General features: G+C 47.1%; 1 protein-coding gene across 2 annotated transcripts in view; it reads right to left on the reverse strand.

Moving 5' to 3' along the window:
- The window catches only part of LOC140396266 (bcl-2 homologous antagonist/killer-like), a 113,108-nt gene that overhangs the window by 81,403 nt on the left and 13,109 nt on the right, over positions 1 to 18,596 (reverse strand). For both annotated transcript variants that reach the window (XM_072484643.1, XM_072484642.1), the window contains exon 3: positions 15,766 to 15,853. In XM_072484643.1, the coding sequence (XP_072340744.1) occupies positions 15,766 to 15,841 (76 nt within the window). In that variant the 5' untranslated portion in view covers positions 15,842 to 15,853. The remainder of the gene's footprint in view (positions 1 to 15,765; positions 15,854 to 18,596) is intronic.

Consider the following 18,596-nt stretch of genomic DNA (forward strand, 5'->3'; position numbering starts at 1 on the left):
AAGTGGGCAGCAACCCCATCTGCTCCATCCAACCCTTGCATAGACCAGTTCACCCAGCTAGTCGTGTCAATCTCCTCCTCATCCAACTCACCCCTCCATGTGGACTCTGCCAGTGGATCAACTTTGACCGCCCCAATCCACATCTCCCTCCAGAATGCCCATTCACCATGAACAAGACTGTTACAATCATGAACTTGTTGTGAGTGATTGCGTCAATATCAATACCATGACATTGATGGAAACATGGTGGTAGTAACACTTTTCCTCCTTAATGAAGCCTCCCTGCGTGGCAATACATGCCAACACTGCTCCCCTTTTACTTTCAAGGTGGTGACGTGACGCATATAACCAGATCACACCTTGGTCTGTCTCCTGCACTTCTCGAGCACTTTTACCTTCTTTAAGCATCTTATCTTGTTCTCCATCACATCTCATTTAAAATCGTCATTTTTTGCTGCCAACAGTCACCTGAGGCCGGGCTTAAGCTCACAATCCTGGTCACCCATGTCAAAGGCCGCAGACAGGTCGAGAAGGATGAGGAGGGATAGCGTGTTGTCACAGTTACCAATAGGATGTTATAGAATGAGAATCATTTTGACGGGTGGAAATCTGATTGGAGAGGAGTAAACATGGAATTTAGGGGAAAATGGGCACAGGTTTGGGAGGTGACAATATGATTTTGGAGAAGAAAGAGAGATTGGAGATGGGCCAATAGTTTACAAGGGTGGAGGGGGGTCAAGAATAGTTTTTTTTTTAAAAAGAAGGTGGTTGTTCAGATCCCAGTTGATTTTATAACTGCACGGGAAGATCCCAGAATGGAACCCTGGCTCAAAAGACCGTAACTTTTACTATTTTTATAAAACGTGAAGGAACAGTGACAGACCGTTAATTAGTTTTAAAACCAAGAAAAAAACATGAAAAGGTGCATCATTTTACATATTCCCTCCTCAGCTTAAGAATTACACACAGGTTTTAAAGTCAGCACAGATTACAAAGTACTTCTTAATCTACAATAGTCTCATTAACACAAAATCTCTTTAAGCACAACAGAAAATGACTGTGGTAAAACACACTCCTCTCTGAACCCAAGTGAATGTCTGTGGATTTCTCCTCAAACTCCCCCCAGATGTTTCTTATACCTTGAGCCACCTTGTCTCACTGAGCTCCGGCTCCCACATGAGTGATTTTAAATTCCGCTTTCAAAAATTACACTTTCAAATCTTCTTTTAAATCTTGCTTTCCCACCGCTGCTTCCATCAAGGGTTCGCTTTCAGGTTTTATACTTCTCCCTCAGGTTTCCTTTGTATCAAAGGCTTTTACACAAACTCCGTGGTCCAGCCAGTGATCTCCACAATTATTTCAAACAATGGGAGCGATTCAGCGGACTTGAGTTAAAGGCGCTGAGAAACACCCGCTATCCAACGGCACTTTGTTTCTCCCTGCCCAGGCCACACTCGTAGCGATTTCCTGAAGCTCGCCAGCAGGAAAGGCATCTCAAATTGAGACGCCATTTTGACTGGCTGCCCTGATCTCTCCCCACCCTCTGAATTGAGGGTCAGAGGCTGGACGGGGATTTTGAAAGTGCAGTTGTAAGTGAATTGGAAAGAGTTTTCTCCAGGGGCAGAGACAGAGGGAAGTAGGGTTGGGAAAGCGGTTTGTGGACAAAGAGCGAGACAAGAAAATGAACAGAGATAGTTTTTCCTGTGGTCGAAACAATAGGAGTGATGAGAACACTTGAGATGGCAAGGTCACATGAAATGGTAAGATCAAGAGGACAGCTATGTGTTGGTCAATGCGTAGAGGGAATGAATAAGGGAGCATAGGAAGACAGTGAACTAGAGGAGAGAGAACATGATGTTTAGCACAGTGGGCTAAACAGCTGGCTTGTAATGCAGCACAAGCAGCAGCGCGGGTTCAATTCCCTTACCAGCCTCCCTGAACAGGCGCTGGAATGTGGCGACTAGGGGCTTTTCACAGTAACTTCATTGAAGCCTACTTGTGACAATAAGCCATTATTATTATTATAATTCAGATGGACATTGCAGTCACCAAGGATGAGAAATAATGTGGTGCAGAGGCTGACAAAAGAAAGCAATGAAAATATCACAGTGAGAATATGTTGTTTTGCACTCAGTTGAGTTTGAACGCTCTTCCCGTGTCTGCGTGGGATTTCTCCGGGTGCTCCAGTTTCCTCCCACAGTCCAAAGATGTGCAGGTTAGGTGGATTGGCCATGCCAAATTGCCCCTTAGTGTGGCATTGCAGGGTGAGGAATTGGGCCTAGGTAGGGCGGTCCTTCAAAGGGTTGGTGCTGATTTGATGTGCCGAATAACCTCTTTCTGCACTGTCGGGATTCTAAAACAGAAATTCTTTCTGACATTGCCACTAATGATAGAATGTGTTTGTACAAGCCACTATGAAGCTACGGTAAGTCCATGTTCAGCAAGTAATACAAGTAATATTTGCGTTTGCAACAGTTGTTGTCTGAAACCCAGTCACATATTGGTCACTTCTTGAGATTGAGATGATTTCCTCATTGTGTTAGGTGTAAAAAAGGCAATAGAATATTTAATTATAAGCAGGTTTATCTGCTTGCGTTACACAGACAGAATCTCCCCCCACCCCCGGTGATTTTGATGGCTTTTAAAGAGACTATCTTATTACTCGGATCAATCTCAACATAAACATGAAGGGGACTTCTTGCAAAGAATAATATTTGAACTTGCTTCACGCCCCATGGATTTGCTTTTGGTTTAAAAGTAGTGCACCAGTCAATGCAAGTAAAAATACAAATGTTAAACAAAACCTTGCACCAGCCAGGTTTTTGCAAGTCCAAGGATCACATGTTCCCTATCGAAGACAGATTACATTATATCGCATTACAGTAAACACTAATCTTCATAAGATTAAAGGTCATCAACCTGCAACTTTGGAATATTTTACCAGCCCCAAGGTGACATGCTGGGAGGCAAGTGTGGACTGGTAAATAGCAGGAAACCACATCAGGACGGCTCCAGAACACAGTCCTGATATAAACAAACAAAGAACAAAGAAATGTACAGCACAGGAACAGGCCCTTCGGCCCTCCAAGCCCGTGCCGACCATACTGCCCGACTAAACTACAATCTTCTACACTTCCTGGGTCCGTATCCTTCTATTCCCATCCTATTCATATATTTGTCAAGATGCCCCTTAAATGTCACTATCGTCCCTGCTTCCACTACCTCCTCCGGTAGTGAGTTCCAGGCACCCACTACCCTCTGCGTAAAAAACTTGCCTCGTACATCTACTCTAAACCTTGCCCCTCTCACCTTAAACCTATGCCCCCTAGTAATTGACCCCTCTACCCTGGGGAAAAGCCTCTGACTATCCACTCTGTCTATGCCCCTCATAATTTTGTATACCTCTATCGCGCGGTTTTCCCAGTGAAGGGCTGTGAAGCAGCTTGGTTGGCCATTCCAAGACGGCGGGTGGGAGAATCGCCCCGGCGCCGCGCGAGTCCCGCCACGCCGTCCTGTCGCCCGCACGCGATTCTCCACCCCCCCCCCCCCCGAAACCGGCGCGGCGAGAATCACGGCTGGCCGCTGGGAGAATCGCCGCTTGCTGCTGGTAATGGGCGAGCGCTAATTCTCCGGCCAGAATGGGCCGAGCGGCCTGCCCAACACGACAGGTTCCCGCCGGCGCCATCCACACTTGGTCGCTGCCGGCGGGAACAGCGCGGGAATGCTGGGGGTGCGGCCTGTGGGGGGGGGGCGAGGGGGGTTCCTGCACCAGGAGGGGGTCTCAAAAGGGGTCTGGCCCGCGATCGGTGCCCACCGATCGGCGGGCTGGCCTCTCTGAAGGAGGACCTCCTTTCCTCCGCTGCCCCATAAGATGGATCCGCCATCTTCTTGTGGGCGGGAGAATAGGGGGCTGGGAGCGGTCTCCGACGCCGGAGTGAAACACTCCGGTTTTCACTCCGGCATCGGGACTTAGTCTCCCGGTGAGAGAATTGCGCCCCTGATGCTGGTGCCTGTGGTCGCAGTGGTTACTGGTTTGCAACATACCAGTAAATGGAGCAAAGGCTACAGAGAAGGGAAGCTCTACGAAGAGCAAGGAGAAGGAAGGTTATCCACAGAACGCCCCACCTGATCCCGGGCAACAGTTGATCAGTGATCAGATTCAACAAGGAGGATACAACTGAAGGTGGTATATAGAGCACACCTCACAAGGGCGAGGTTGAGCCGGCTCTTTGAGGGGGTAGAAGATGTGTGTGAACGTTGCGGGGGCGGGGGGGGGGGGGGGGGGGGGGGGGGGGGGGGGGGCGCAAATCACGTTCATATGTCTTGGTACTGTCCAAAGCTGCAGGATTACTGGAAGGAGGTGTTTTGTGTAATCTCTAAAGTGGTGCACGTGAAACTGGACCCGGGCCCTCGGGAGGCCATATTCGGGGTGTTGGACCAGCCAGGGTTGGAAACGGGTGCGGAGGCAGATGTTGTAGCCTTCGCCTCGTTGACCGCCCGAAGACAGATCCTGCTGGGATGGAGAGCAACCTCTCCACCCTGTGCCCTGGCGTGACGGGGGGACCTGTTGGAATTCTTGACTCTTGAGAAGGTTAAGTTTGAACTGAGGGGAAGGATGGAGGAGTTCTACAATTCATGGGCGTTATTCATTATGCACTTTCAAGAACTGGATAACATCGAACATTAGTTGGGGGAGTGGGTTGGAGGGAGGGGGACTGTATGTGTTAATGGTGACTATGGGTGATTCCTGATTCCTTTTTGTTATTTGTTTATGTTAACATGCGGGCAGTTTTGGGGGTTGGTGGGAGGATGGGACTGTTGTTGTTGATATGGGGATTGACATTATATTCGGTACTGATTATTGTTTATTGTTGTTGGGTGCAAATTTGGGAGAAAATATGAAAAAGGAGAATAACATTTTTTTTTAAAAAAAAGATTCAACAAGGAGGTGGTAATGGAACTGTGCCACCTCCTCCAGCCTGGCTTGGAGCCTTGTGTCAGGGTGAGGGTAACCTTGCCCAGGTTATAAATCTCATAGTGACATTGAACTTTTCAGTGTTCAGGTCTTTTCAGGTAGTAGCAGGCAACATCTTGAACATTTCCCAGTGCACTCAAGCACTGGAGCATTTGGAAGATCACAAAGGCCAGCTACTTCAGAAGGATTCTCCTCATCAGCTACATCGCCATCTCCCTCAGCAGAGACAAATAGGATCAGAGGACATACAATTTTGCCGGAATAAGGTGATTCCCAATGATGCTGAATAGCACACATGTGGGTCAGCGGATCACTCATCAACGGGGGATAGAGGTGCAGGAACCACAAACGAGGGGCGAAATTCTCCTACCCGCCCCGCCACATTTCTGCCCCGACCGGCCGGCAGGAGTCTCCGTAACACCGGCCGGTCAATGGGGTTTCCCATTGTGGGGCAGCCCCACGCCGTCGGGAAACCCCCGGGCGCCGGCAAAACGGAGACTCCCGCCGGCGGAGAATGACACCCGAGGTTTGTGTGTGACCACTCCCAACAAATGTGGTCTACGTTCCTGTCTGCCCCACAACCCTTGATTCCCTTGTCAATCAAAAATCTATGCCTCGAGTAAATTCAATGACCCAGTCTTCACTGCTCTCTGCAGAAGAGAATTCCACATAATGATCCTCAGGAAAAAGAATTCTCCTCATCCTCAAAATGGAGACTTCTTGGGCGAGATTCTCCGACCCCCCGCCGGGTCGGAGAATCGCCGGGGGCTGGCGTGAATCCCGCCCCCGCCAGTTGCCGAATTCTCCGGAACCGGAGATTTGGCGGGGGCGGGAATCGCACCGCGCCGGTTGGCGGGCCCCCCCCCCACGTGATTCTCCAGCCCGGATGGGCCGAAGTCCCGCTGCTAGAATGCCTGTCCCGCCGGCGTGGATTAAACCACCTACCTTACTGGCGGGACAAGGCGGCGCGGGTGGGCTCCAGGGTCCTGGGGGGAGCACGGGGCGATCTGGCCCCGGGGGGTGCCCCCACGTTGGCCTGGCCCGCGATCGGGGCACACCGATCCGCAGGCGGGCCTGTGCCGTGGGGGCACTCTTTCCCTTCCGCCTTCGCCACGGTCTCCACCATGGCGGAGGCGGAAGAGACCCCCTCCACTGCGCATGCGCGGGGATGCCGTGAGCGGCCGCTAACACTCCCGCGCATGCGCCGCCCAGCAATGTCATTTCCGCGCCAGCTAGCGGGGCACCAAAGGCCTTTTCCACCAGCTGGCGGGGCGGAAATCAGTCCGGCGCGGGCCTAGCCCCTGGAGGTTAGGGCTCGGCCCCTCAAGATGCAGAGGATTCCACACCTTTGGGGCGGCGCGATGCCGGACTGATTAGCGCCGTTTCTCGCGCCGGTCATTGCGCCGATACCGGAGAATTTCGCCCCTTATTTTTAAACGATATCCTCTACTTTTAGTCTCCCCCACGAGAGGAACCATTCTCCTGGTACCCAACCCATCAAGCCCCCTCAGGATTTACATGTTTCAATAAGATCACCTTTCATTCTTCTAACTTCCAATGGGCAAAGGCCCAACCTGTTCACCATTTCTTCATAAAATAAGCCCTTCATCCCAGGACTGAGTTAACTGAACCTTCGATGAACTGCTTCTAATGCATTTTTTTCCTTTTTCAAATATGGAGATCAAAACTATATATAATGTCAGCTGCAGTCACACCAAGGCTCTGTACAGCTGAAGTCAAACCTACCTACTTCAAAGCTATGCAGCCTCTTGTTGTGTGCAGCCAACGAGCAACACAGGTTGCGCTGGGCTATATGCTGAAATAATTTAAAGAAGGAGACAGCATGAAGTTTGTTTGATGGCTGCCTCAATAAGAACTGGAGCTAGTGTACACAGAAATTTGTGCAGATCAATTTCCATCCCACCCCCCCTCGGCCCCCGCCCCCCATGATATCTGGAACACTTAATTTCCTGCCAAACAATTTGTTCACAGTGACAGAATGAAGAATTGGTAAACGTGCTTTGCTCCTGGAAAAAAGTCCTGTTTCACAAGCAAATAAAAGGATAAAACCGCATGATTTTAAAAGTAAAACAAAGTATGCCACATGAAGGTAACTTGTTCAATGTTATGACATAATCAAAAATATAAAAATATATCAGGCGCGATCTAACCAAAAAAAAAGAATCTGTTCTGGGCGGGAATTGAGGGGCCATTCCCGGCGCTACGCCATCTAGTGGCACTCTGTTTTTTCAGACCTCGACGGGGAACGCCCTGCCGAGGTTGCACTTAGCTGCATTTCCTGCACTGAGGAGAACGGTCAAGCGGAGTTCCTAAGTGTGGGAAGAGATGAGAGTGCCATTTAACCCCCCGACAAGACCCCCCGAACCAATGCCCCAACTCACCTGTTGAGGGGGTCTTCCAACCCCCCACCTCACACAGGTAGGGCACCCCCGGGCCCAATCCCTGGCATAATGCCACCTAGGCATCTTGGCACTGCCATCCTGGCACCCTGACAATACATTTGGGCACCCTGGCAGTCCCAGGATGACACCCAGGTGCCCCCCCACTCCAAGTGCCCTTCCACCTGGTCCCGTTTGTGGGGACCAGTATTAATTGGCACCCGGCTGGGGTCTCCTCAGCGAGACCGGTAGATCCTGGGAGCTAGTTTATCTGGCGTTGGCAGAGTTAAGTGAATTTATCTCTGCAAGCCTGGGTCCCAGCCATTGGGGCGGTTCCAGGTCGTGACGTCTCACGAGATGTCACAAGACGTAACGACCGTCGGGAATCCCGGGAGAGGCCTCTTGCGAGATCTACTGGGCTGTGTCTTGTCCCAATTCCGGCGGGGCGCGACCGGTAAATCGCACCCATCATCCTTCAATCAGAGGGGCAGCACGGTGGTGCAGTGGTTAGCACTGGGACTACGGCGCTGAGGACCCGGGTTCAGATTATGGCCCTGGGTCAGCTGGCGGGGGTGGAAATCAGTCCGGAGTGGGCCTAGCCCCTCAAGGTTAGGGCACGGCCGGTCAAGATGCGGAGGATTCCGCACCTTTGGGGCGGCGCGATGCCGGACTGATTTGCGCCGTTTTTGGCGCCGGTCGGCGGACATTGCGCCGATTACGGAGAATTTCGCCCCTGATGTCTCAGAACAACTAGAGATTACCTATAAGTGCTGTTTTGCTGCTATTACCAGTGACCCCAAAAGAATATTCTTATAATCTGCGAAAAGAAATTGTCATGTCCTGTGCACTGCAAGAATGAACTTGAATCATATTGCTTCACTCAGAAAAAACATGAAGATTTCAACAAGCAAAAACTAACCATTTTTATAACATCAAATCTCACCTCTCAATGAAAAACAATAGCTAATTGGATTTGAAACTTTAGTAGTCTGGAACTTCGGTAGTTTTAAACGACCAAGATGCTGGTAGTTAGCCAAAGGTCTAGCAAGAGTGAGGAACTTAAAGTAACTATTTTTCAACAGAGAAAAAAATGAGAGAATGTTAAGTAACTACAAACCAATACATCCCCAGGACCGGGTGGCCGATGGCCAAGGGTTCTCAAAGAAGGAGCGGCAGTGACAGTGGATCCACAGATCACCGTTTTCCAAAATTCCCTGGAACCTTGTTTGGTTCCTGCAGTGTGGAAGTTTTAATAAATGTAACACTGCTATTCCAGAAAGGAGGAAGAGAAAAAAAAACAAGGAACTACTGGACAGTTAGCCTGACAGTTATCAGGAATTGTTGGAATCCATTATTAAGAAAGTCTTAACAATGAACTTAGAAAATCATACAGGTGAATATCCTTTATTCCATACATCCAATAAACGAACACATCCAATATCCAAACTTTTTTTTGAACGGCGTGGTAGCCTGGCAGCAATGAGACTTCTCTTTGAGCGGGTTTATTGTTAACAAGGAACAATGGTACAGAAGCCACTGACATTGCTGCCATGGAGCAACACAGAGATGCTGTTCCAGCCCTTACATGTTTCCTACATGGTTCCCCGATGTATTCTGCTCGAAAGGGGACTCCACCCTCTGGATTGATCACCTGCTCTCGGTCCCCATTGGTTCCCGGAGCCAGATGAGCCTCCTCAGGTGTGCGGTCTTGACAGGCACTTCAATCCACTGGAAATGGACTCCAACATGAGCCAACACAAATCTCACTGACCTTTTGCCCGGGAAGTCTGCGTCCCAAGCTGACAAAACAAAATATAAAATAATAGACAAATTTCTGAAACTGGGAGAACTATTGAAGAAGGCCTCCCAGTAGAGGTCCACAGTACTCTGAACCTTATAGCTACACCACATTCAAAAACCAAAAATATCTGAATACCGAAAAGCAATCGGCCCCAAGGGTTTCAGAAAAAAGGATACTCGACCTGCAGTATGATCAGACAAGTCGACATGATTTAATTAAATGAAATGAAATGAAAATCGCTTATTGTCACAAGTAGGCTTCAAGTGAAGTTACTGTGAAAAGTCCCTAGTCGCCACATTTCGGCGCCTGTTCGGGGAGGCTGTTACGGGAATTGAACCGTGCTGCTGGCCTGCCTTGGTCTGCTTTCAAAGCCAGCGATTTAGCCCTGTGCTGAAGAGGAAATAGCATTTGATTGATTTATTACAGTTTTCTGAGGATGCAACTAGTAGGGGAGATGTAGTACAATTGGATTTCCAAAAGAAATTGAATGAGGTTTGGCATGGTGGCACCGTGGTTAGCACAGCTGCCTCACAGTCCCAGGGATCCGGATTCAATTCTGAGCTTCGGTCACTGTCTGTGTGCAGTTTGCACATTCTCCCTGTGTCTGTGCAGGTTTTCTCAGAGTGCTCTGGTTTCCTCCCACAGTCCGAAGATGTTAGGTGAATTGGCCATGCTAAATTGTCCCTTAGTGACCAAAGCTTAGGTGATGTTACGAGGCTAGGGCAGGGAAGTGCGCCTAGGTTAGGGTCCTCTTTCTGAGGGTCGTTGCATACCTGATGGGCTGAATGATCACTTTAGGGATTCTATGATTCTAGTTGCCACACTAAAGATTAATATGCAAGATAAGAACTCATGGATTTTGCGGTGATATATTAATGGGTGGAGGATGAACAGGCAGCAATCAGAAAATGGGAATAAACAGGGCATTTTCAAATTGGCAGGCACTGAATAGTGAAGTGTCGCAAAGATCAATACTGGAGCCTCAGCTGTTTACAATAAGACCATAAGACATAGGAGCGGAAGTAAGGCCATTTGGCCCATCGAGTCCACTCCACCATTCAATCATGGCTGATTTCAACTCCATTTACCCGCTCTCTCTCCATAGCCTTTAATTCCTCGAGAAATCAAGAATTTATCAACTTCTATCTTAAAGACACTCAACGTCCCGTCCTCCACCGCCCTCTGTGGCAATGAATTCCACAGACCCACCACTCTCTGGCTGAAGAAATTTCTCCTCATCTCTGTTGTAGAGTGACTCCCTTTTATTCTAAGGCTGTGCCCCCGGGTCCTAGTCTCCCCTGCTAATGAAAACAACTTCCCTACGTCCACCCTATCTAAGCCATTCATTATCTTGTAAGTTTCTATTAGATCTCCCCTCAACCTCCTAAACTCCAATGAATATAATCCCAGGATCCTCAGATGTTCATCGTATGTTAGGCCTACCATTCCTGGGATCATCCATGTGAATCTCCGCTGGACCCGCTCCAGTGCCAGTATGTCCTTCCTGATATAATCATGACTTAGCCAAACAGGTTGAGAGCAACAAAGTCAAGTTTGCCAATGATACAAAATTTAATGGGAATGTAAGCTGTGAAGAGGACACAAAGCGGCTGCAAAATGACAGGTTTAGTGAGTGGACAGACCTAGCGAGTGGCAAGTGGCAGGTTATTCACTGTACAGTAAGAACAGAAAAGCTGAATATTTTTAAGGTGTGAAAGTTTTAAATGGATTGGATTTGGATTTGTTTATTTTCACATGTACCTAGGTACAGTGAAAAGTATTGTTCTGCATACAGTTCAACAGATCATTCCGTACATAAAATACACAATGTAAATACATAGACACATGCATCAGATGATGCATACAGGGGTGCAGTGTTAATGAGGTCAGCCCATAAGAAGGCCGTTTAGGAGTCTGGCAAAAGTGGGGAAGAAGCTGTTTTTGAATCTGTTCGTGCGTGTTCTCTGATTTTTGTATCTCCTGCCCGATGGAAGAAGTTAGAAGAGTGAGTAAGCCGGGTGGGAGAGGTCTTTCATTATGCTGCCTGCTTTCCTCAGGCAGCGGGAGGTGTAGATGGAGTCAATGGATGGGAGGCAGGTTCGTGTGATGGACTGGGCGGTGTTCATGACTCTCTGAAGTTTTTTAAGGTCTTGGGCCGAGCAGTTGCCATACCAGGCTGTGATGCAGCCAGATAGGATGCTTTCTGTGGTGCATCTGTAAAAGTTGGTAAAGTCAATGTGGACATGCAGAGTTTCCTGAGGATATATAGGCACCATTGTGCTTTCTTGGTGGCAGCGTCAACATGGATGGACCAGGACAGATTGTTTGTGATGTGGTGAATTTGAAGCTATCAACCATCTCCACCTCAGCCGTGTTGATGCAGACAGGGGTGTGTACGATACTTTGCTTCCTGAAGTCAATAACCAGCTCTTTAATTTTGCTGGCATTGAGGGAGAGATTGTTGTCATTACACCACTCCACTAGGTTCTCTATCTCCGTCCTGTATTCTGACTCATCGTTGTTCGAGATCCGACCCACCACGGTAGATGGAGTTGAAGCCAAATTTTGTATGTGTGTGTACAGGGAGTATAGCAGGAGGCTAAGTACACAGCCTTGCAGGACCCCGGCATTTAGGGAGTGTTATTGTTTATCCTTACTGATTATGGTCTATGGGTCAGCAAGTCGAAGATCCAGTTGCAGAGGGAGGAGCCAAGTCCTAGGTTTTGGAGCTTTGATGGAATTATGGTGTTGAAGGCGGAGCTGTAATCAATAAATCAGACTCTGATGGAGGAGTCCTTATTGTCGAGGTGCTCCAGGGATGAGTGTAGGGCGAGGGAGATGGCTGTGGACCAGTTGTGGCAGTATGTGAATTGCAGTGGATCTAGGCATTCTGGGAGTATGGAGTTGATGTGTTTCATGACAAATATTGATGTTCAGAGTCTTGGGTGTACTCACACAAGCACATAAAAAGTTAGCATGCAGGTACAGCAAACAATTAGAAAAGCAAATGACTCAATGGCCTTTATTGTAAGAGGGCTGAAGAATAAAAACAAGGAGATTTTGCAGCAGTTATGTATGGCTTTGGTGAGACCACACCTGGAGTACTGTATGCCGTTTTGGCCTTCTAAGGAAGAGTATACTTGTCTTGAAGGTGGTACAGCGAAGCTTCACTAGGTAGATTCCTGGAGTGAAAGGGTTGACTTATGATGAGAGGTTGAGTAAACAGGTCCTGTACTCTGATGTTTCGAAGGATGAGAGGTCATTTCATTGAAATATACAAGATTCTGAAAGTGGCTTGACAGGGTAGAAAGAGAGGTTGTCTTGCCTGGCTGGGGAATCTAGAACGCAATGACCAGCCTCAGGGGAAGTAGTCAATCATTTAGGGCTAAGATAAAGAGACATTTCTTCACTTAAAGGACTGAGAATCTTTGGTATTCTCTATTAGAGTATTGTCGAGGCTCCATCATGAAGTATATTCAAGACAGAGATAGGCAGATGTTTGATCTCTCAGGCAATCAAGAGATATGGGAGTAGGTGGGAAGTGGAGTGAGGCAGAAGACCAGTCATGATCATATTAAATAGCCAAGCAGACTAGAGGGGTCGTGTGGTCTACTGCTGAACCATGTCTTGTATTCTTACTGTCACTTTTAACCCCCATCCAGGAAAAATTGTATATTATGTCGGAGGACAAACTAGTCATTTAACGCTCCAACAAATGTTAATTGGCTAGAAAGAGGACTCCCACCCCTCACTCAGGCGGAAATCCCACCTTTGAGAGCTGCCAGCCAATCAGATTGCTCCTGGCTCAGAGGTCAGCAGCACCAGTGGCAGCATTGGCCAAGACTGGGACTGCAACCTGTCCCCAGATTCGAAATCCCAAGTCCAGGGTAAGGTGGGGATCTCACGGAGGGGAGGGGAGGTTATGGGAAAGAGGTTGCACCATTGGGCCCAGATCCTTGGGGTGTGGAAAGGGTGCCACCATAAGGGAGACATCACCCCCTTTCACATTCAGGGGTGACCTCACCCCACTCCTTAGAATCCGTACAGTGCAGAAGGAAACCATTCAGGCCATTGAGTCTGCACCGACCCTATGAGAGTGCATACTATTTCGGCCCAATCACCCGCCCTATCCCCGTACCCCACCTAACCTACACACCTTTGGATACTAAGGGGCATTTATTTTTTAAACATAGCTAATCCACATAACCTGCACACCTTTGGACTGTGGGAGGAAAACAGAGCACCTGGAGGAAACCATACAGACAGAGGGAGAACGTGCAAACTCCAGACGGACATTCACCCAAGTCTGGAATTGAACTTGGTTCCCTGGTGCGCTTTGAGGCAGTAGTGTTAACCACTGTACACCGTGTCACACCCCTTCTGAACCTCTCCCGACAGCCTCAAGTAGGAAGCAGCTCTTTGGAAAGATAACAGGCAGCCTTAGACATCACTTGACCCATGATGGAGGAGGGCAGAAACACAGTGGGTGCTGGCACTCAGCCCCTCGCACACATTCAAACCCGCCAACAGGGGACTGTAACATTCTGCCTCATGGTTCATTCCTCTCAAGAAGTATCCCTTACCACAGTGAATACAAAAACAATTTTATACTCTTAAGTATATATCTTAAAGACCAAAATATTGAATTCTTAATTACAATTCTTCTTTGCTTAGTCCTTCCCAGTAGTTTAGTTTGATCTTAAATCTTGTACAAGGCCAATAGATGTGCAATTGTAAAGATTATCTGTAGAATAACCTAGCACCCAATATCCAGCATGTATTCAGAAAGGGAAGATACTGTTTGACAAAACTCCTCAAATTTATGAGCAAGTGGAAAACCCCAAGAGGGGAATCCTTTGTACCTCAGCTCCCAATGGCATTTGATAAAGTTGTCCATGAAAATTATTCATTAAACTGAAAGCTGTGAGGATTCAGATTAAACCCTGGGAATTAATAACAAACCGATTGATGGGTAGGAATTGAGGAATACTCAGAGGATTTATTTCAGAGTGAGGAGTAAATGGTTGGTGTCTCAGTGCTGAGACCGTGACTGTTTCTAATTTACATAAATGAAGTGGATTCAGAAAAGTCATGCAAAATGATCAAATCTTTAAAAGATACCAAACTGAAAGGTGGTGTCAAATCAGAGGATTACCGAAATTACAGAATTAATTAGGTGAAAATATGTAAGGAGACAGAATATTGGCAGATGAAGTTTAATATGTGTCATGGGTTCATGTACTTCAGTGACTTGAGCATGTAACACAAGGCGATACTTTAAGACAGCACGTTGGCACAGTGGTTAGCACTGCTGCCTCACAGCACCAGGGACCCAGGTTTGATTCTGGCACTGGGTATGTGTGTAGAGTTCACACATTCTCCCCGTGTCTTTGTGGGTTTCCTCCGGGTGCTCCAGTTTCCTCTAAAGTCCAAAGATGTGCCGGTTAGGTGGGGTTACGGGGATAGGGGCCTGGGTGGGGTGCTCTTTCCAAGAGTCAGTGCAAACTCGATGGACCAAAAGGCCTCCTTCTGCACTGTAGGCATTCTATGATTCTAGCGGAGTTCTGAGGGAGAGCTGCAGTGTCAGAGATTTCCCCCTTTTGAATAAGAATTTAAACAAACGTCTATCTCTCCATTCAGGTGGATGTGGCACTTTCAAATAAGATCGGGGAAGTTTGCCTAGTGTCCCAACGAATATTTATCCCTCACTAACATCACGAGAAAAAAAAATCTGGTTGTTTATCTCATGGTTGTGTGGGAGCTTGCTACATGAAAATTGGCTGCCACATTTCCTTACATTACAAAAAGTGACCACATTTCAAAAAGAACTTCACTGGCTAAGCATTGTCCTGGAACGTCCCGAGGTTATGAAAGGCGCTACATAAATGCAAGTTTTTTCTTGTTTTAATGTGGCAAAGAGCCCAGGGAATATTCGTAGATTGAATGCCAAACGTGCCCAATGAATGCAGAGCCACAATGAATAAAGTCAATAACATATTGAACAATATAACAGAGTAGTTAATGATAAGGATGATAATACTCTGGACAGACCATACTCGGAAAGTTGTGTCCATTTCCCAAGAAACATGACATTCGAGTGCTGGAGGTAGTTCAGAGCAGAGACATGGGGCACGCCCCTAATCTCAGGGATACGAGTTATCAGAACAGATTGGAGAAACCTGGGCTTTTTAGTCTGAGAGCGAGGCAACAGAAAGGTGATTTTAGCAAATTGTACATGACTGCTAAGCATATAGAAACAGATAGATTAATATCTGGAAGTGAAACCAGGAGACACATGGCCAATTTGGTAAAAGTTACTTTCAGGATTCATCTATATTCTTTACATAGAGAGTGATCAACAATTGGAATAAATTCCAAATGGAGCACAAAGACAAAAACTCCTGGAATCATCTAAGGAACAATTGGAAACTATAGTGTGGTGTCTATCAGGATCTCTCTGGATGGATGAATTGAGATGAACTTCCCTAACCTGTATTTAACTTGTAATCTTGAATTGTTGATGTACACTTCAAATGACCCAATATCTAAATGCCTACCAGTTATTACATGTACATTAAATAGAGACAAACCTGCATCAACATCATCGATCTCCTTTTCGTGTGATGAACATGACCTGCATGGATCACCATTGTTTCCAGTTGCCATGATGTTGTAGTTCTGTTTTAAAAAGAGGGAAATGGGTAGTCTCAAATAAAGATGCTTCATCGGGAAACAGGGCAAGTAGCTTTTACTAAGCAACTAGTTACCAAAGTTTTCTAATTTGAAAGTTTTTCCCTCCTCTTTTCTTGAGCAGCATTGTATGTGTGGAATTTATTCCAATTTCCATTAAAACCATTATGAAATCCAGAGAAAACACCCCGTTTCCCCAAAACTCCACATCCCCAGCATATTCGCATTGGAAATAAACATTTATGGGTTGAAATCCATGATCTCAATGGCCCCCAATGTTGACTCCACCATGTCAGGGCAGCCAATTAGCATGGGCCAGGCTGAACCTAGAAAATGATTGGATGTATTTCTGCTGCCAGCCTACCCACAATTGCTAAGATTACATGACCAGAAATTGGCAAGCCCTTTTCACCCATGACCTTGGTCCTCGTTGCTGGGGAGCTGTGCTGGGGAGCTGATCTGGTAAAATATTTTTAACAGCCTCTTTTCAGTGGTCTAGGAACACACATGCACCATTATGGAGACAACCCGCCTCTGTTTATATGTCAGATCCCTTTCCAGCCCAAGGAGCAGAAATTCCCAAAGTAGGGAGTTCCCACCCCAGCTCCACTCCATCACCATTATTTATCTTGGCCTGCGATTCGGCTCTGTGAACAGTGACTCCACCAAATACTCTTCACCCATCACTCCTGTGCTCACTGATCTCCATTGAGGCGCTGCCAGAGTGGTAGCCAATCTTAAAATTCTCAGTATGGTTTCCAATCCCTCAATGGCTTCACCCTCCGTATCTCTGTAATCTCCTCTAACCCTACAGCCCTACAGATCTCTGAACTCCCCCCAATTCTGGCTCCTTGCACTTCCCATATTTTATTAACTACACTATTGGTGGCTGTGCCTTCAGCTGCCACAGTCTTTAGCTTTGAAATTCCATCCCAAAGTCTATCTACCACTCTTTCCTATTTTCAGATAGTCACATCTGTCCTAATATCTAATGTGGCTCAGTGGCAAATTCTTTGGCGCACCTTGGGAATGCTTTACAATGTGAAAAGCTCTAACAATAATGCAAGTTGTTGTGGTTCTTTAAGCTCCACTCAAGAACCGGAATTATATTATCTGGGTTGATACCTTGGGGCAATATTCCTCTTTCTCAGGGCTGTTGACTTTTATCCCCATCTGCCCATTACAGTTCTTCAAAAAATGCAGGAGATCCAATGGTACTATGCAAATGAGAGGAGGGAGCTCTCCCAGCATCTTAACCAACATTTCTCCAATTAATGCCACCAATAATAGTTTAATTGCAGATTATTCTCATTACTGCATAATGAAAAATTGATTCACACAAATCTACCCCCAGAGCAATAATGACTATACTTCAAAATACTGAATGTGAAGAAATTTGAAACATCAAGGATATAAAAAAGGAAATAGAACATAGTGCAGAAGGAGGCCATCCGGCCCATCGAGGCTGCACCGACCCACTTAAGCCCTCACTTCCACCCTATGCCTGTAACCCAATAACCCCTCCCAATCTTTTTTTGGTCACTCAGGGCAATTTATCATGACCAATCTACCTAACCTCAAGTCTTTAGACTGTGGAAGGAAACTGGAGCAAACCCACACAGACACAGGGAGAATGTGCAGACTCTGCAAAGACAGCGACCCAGCGGGGATTTGAACCTGGGACCCTGCCGCTGTGAAGCCACAGTGCTATCCACTTGTGCTACCGTGCTGCCCAATAGAGAAAATCATTTTTGTTTGAGTGACACACTTGTTTTACCTGGATATTCATGTACAAGGAATCACAATATCAATAGCAACTACTAAACATGAACTGCACTGAAACACACTCAATAGTCTGATTTAACAATAAAATTAACATTATGTTGGCTCCAGGTTAACAACACAACATCCAATAATTATTGCTTTGCAGTTCAAGGGAACCCAGGCGTGTCAAAGAACATGGTGCCAACCTGGTGAAGTTACAGCACAGGGCAAGATGTATGGTAAACAGCAGGTGTAGCAGGTTACAGATAGCGCTAGGAAATCCCACAATCAATGGATCAAATTAGATCAAAGCTCTGCAGTGCTGCCAAATCCGGTCATTAAACAATAAATAGAAGGACATCCCCACCCTCAATGATGGACAAATCCAGCACAACTATGAAAACCAAAATACTTAAAAAGGAACAGACAGGGTAGATGCAGGGAAGATGTTTCCGCTGGTTGCGGAACCTAGAAGCAGGGGGCTGAATTTCAAAATAAAGGCAAAGTCACTGTTACAATCCCAGTTGATGTTATAACTGAACAGGAAGGTCCCAGAATGGAACCCTGGCTCAAAAGACCATGGGCGGGATTCTCCGTCGGCCAACACGATTGGGCAGAGAATTGGTTCGAACGGCGAAATCGCAGCAGGTGCAGATTTGACGCTAAATCACAATTCTCTGTCACCTCGACAGCGGTGTCAATGCATTCAAGAACGCGCGCTTGGTAAAGTCCGTTTGCATAGCATTAGCGGGCCTGACCCGGTATTCCTCTGGGCCTCCATGATTCTCTGCCTCCGATGGGCCGAGTTCCCGATGGCGTGGTTCACTTGTGCTTTTAAAAATCGTGAAACCACCATCATGGCTGATGAGTGAGAGAGAGGAGGTAGGACACGGGATGCGCAATTGTGAGCTGCCAGACCGGACGCTGGCCGGGCTGGTTGGGATAGGGTGGGCCTTCCAGGGCTGGG

This window comes from Scyliorhinus torazame, chromosome 19 (assembly GCF_047496885.1).
Source record: "Scyliorhinus torazame isolate Kashiwa2021f chromosome 19, sScyTor2.1, whole genome shotgun sequence".
Lineage (NCBI taxonomy): Eukaryota > Metazoa > Chordata > Chondrichthyes > Carcharhiniformes > Scyliorhinidae > Scyliorhinus > Scyliorhinus torazame.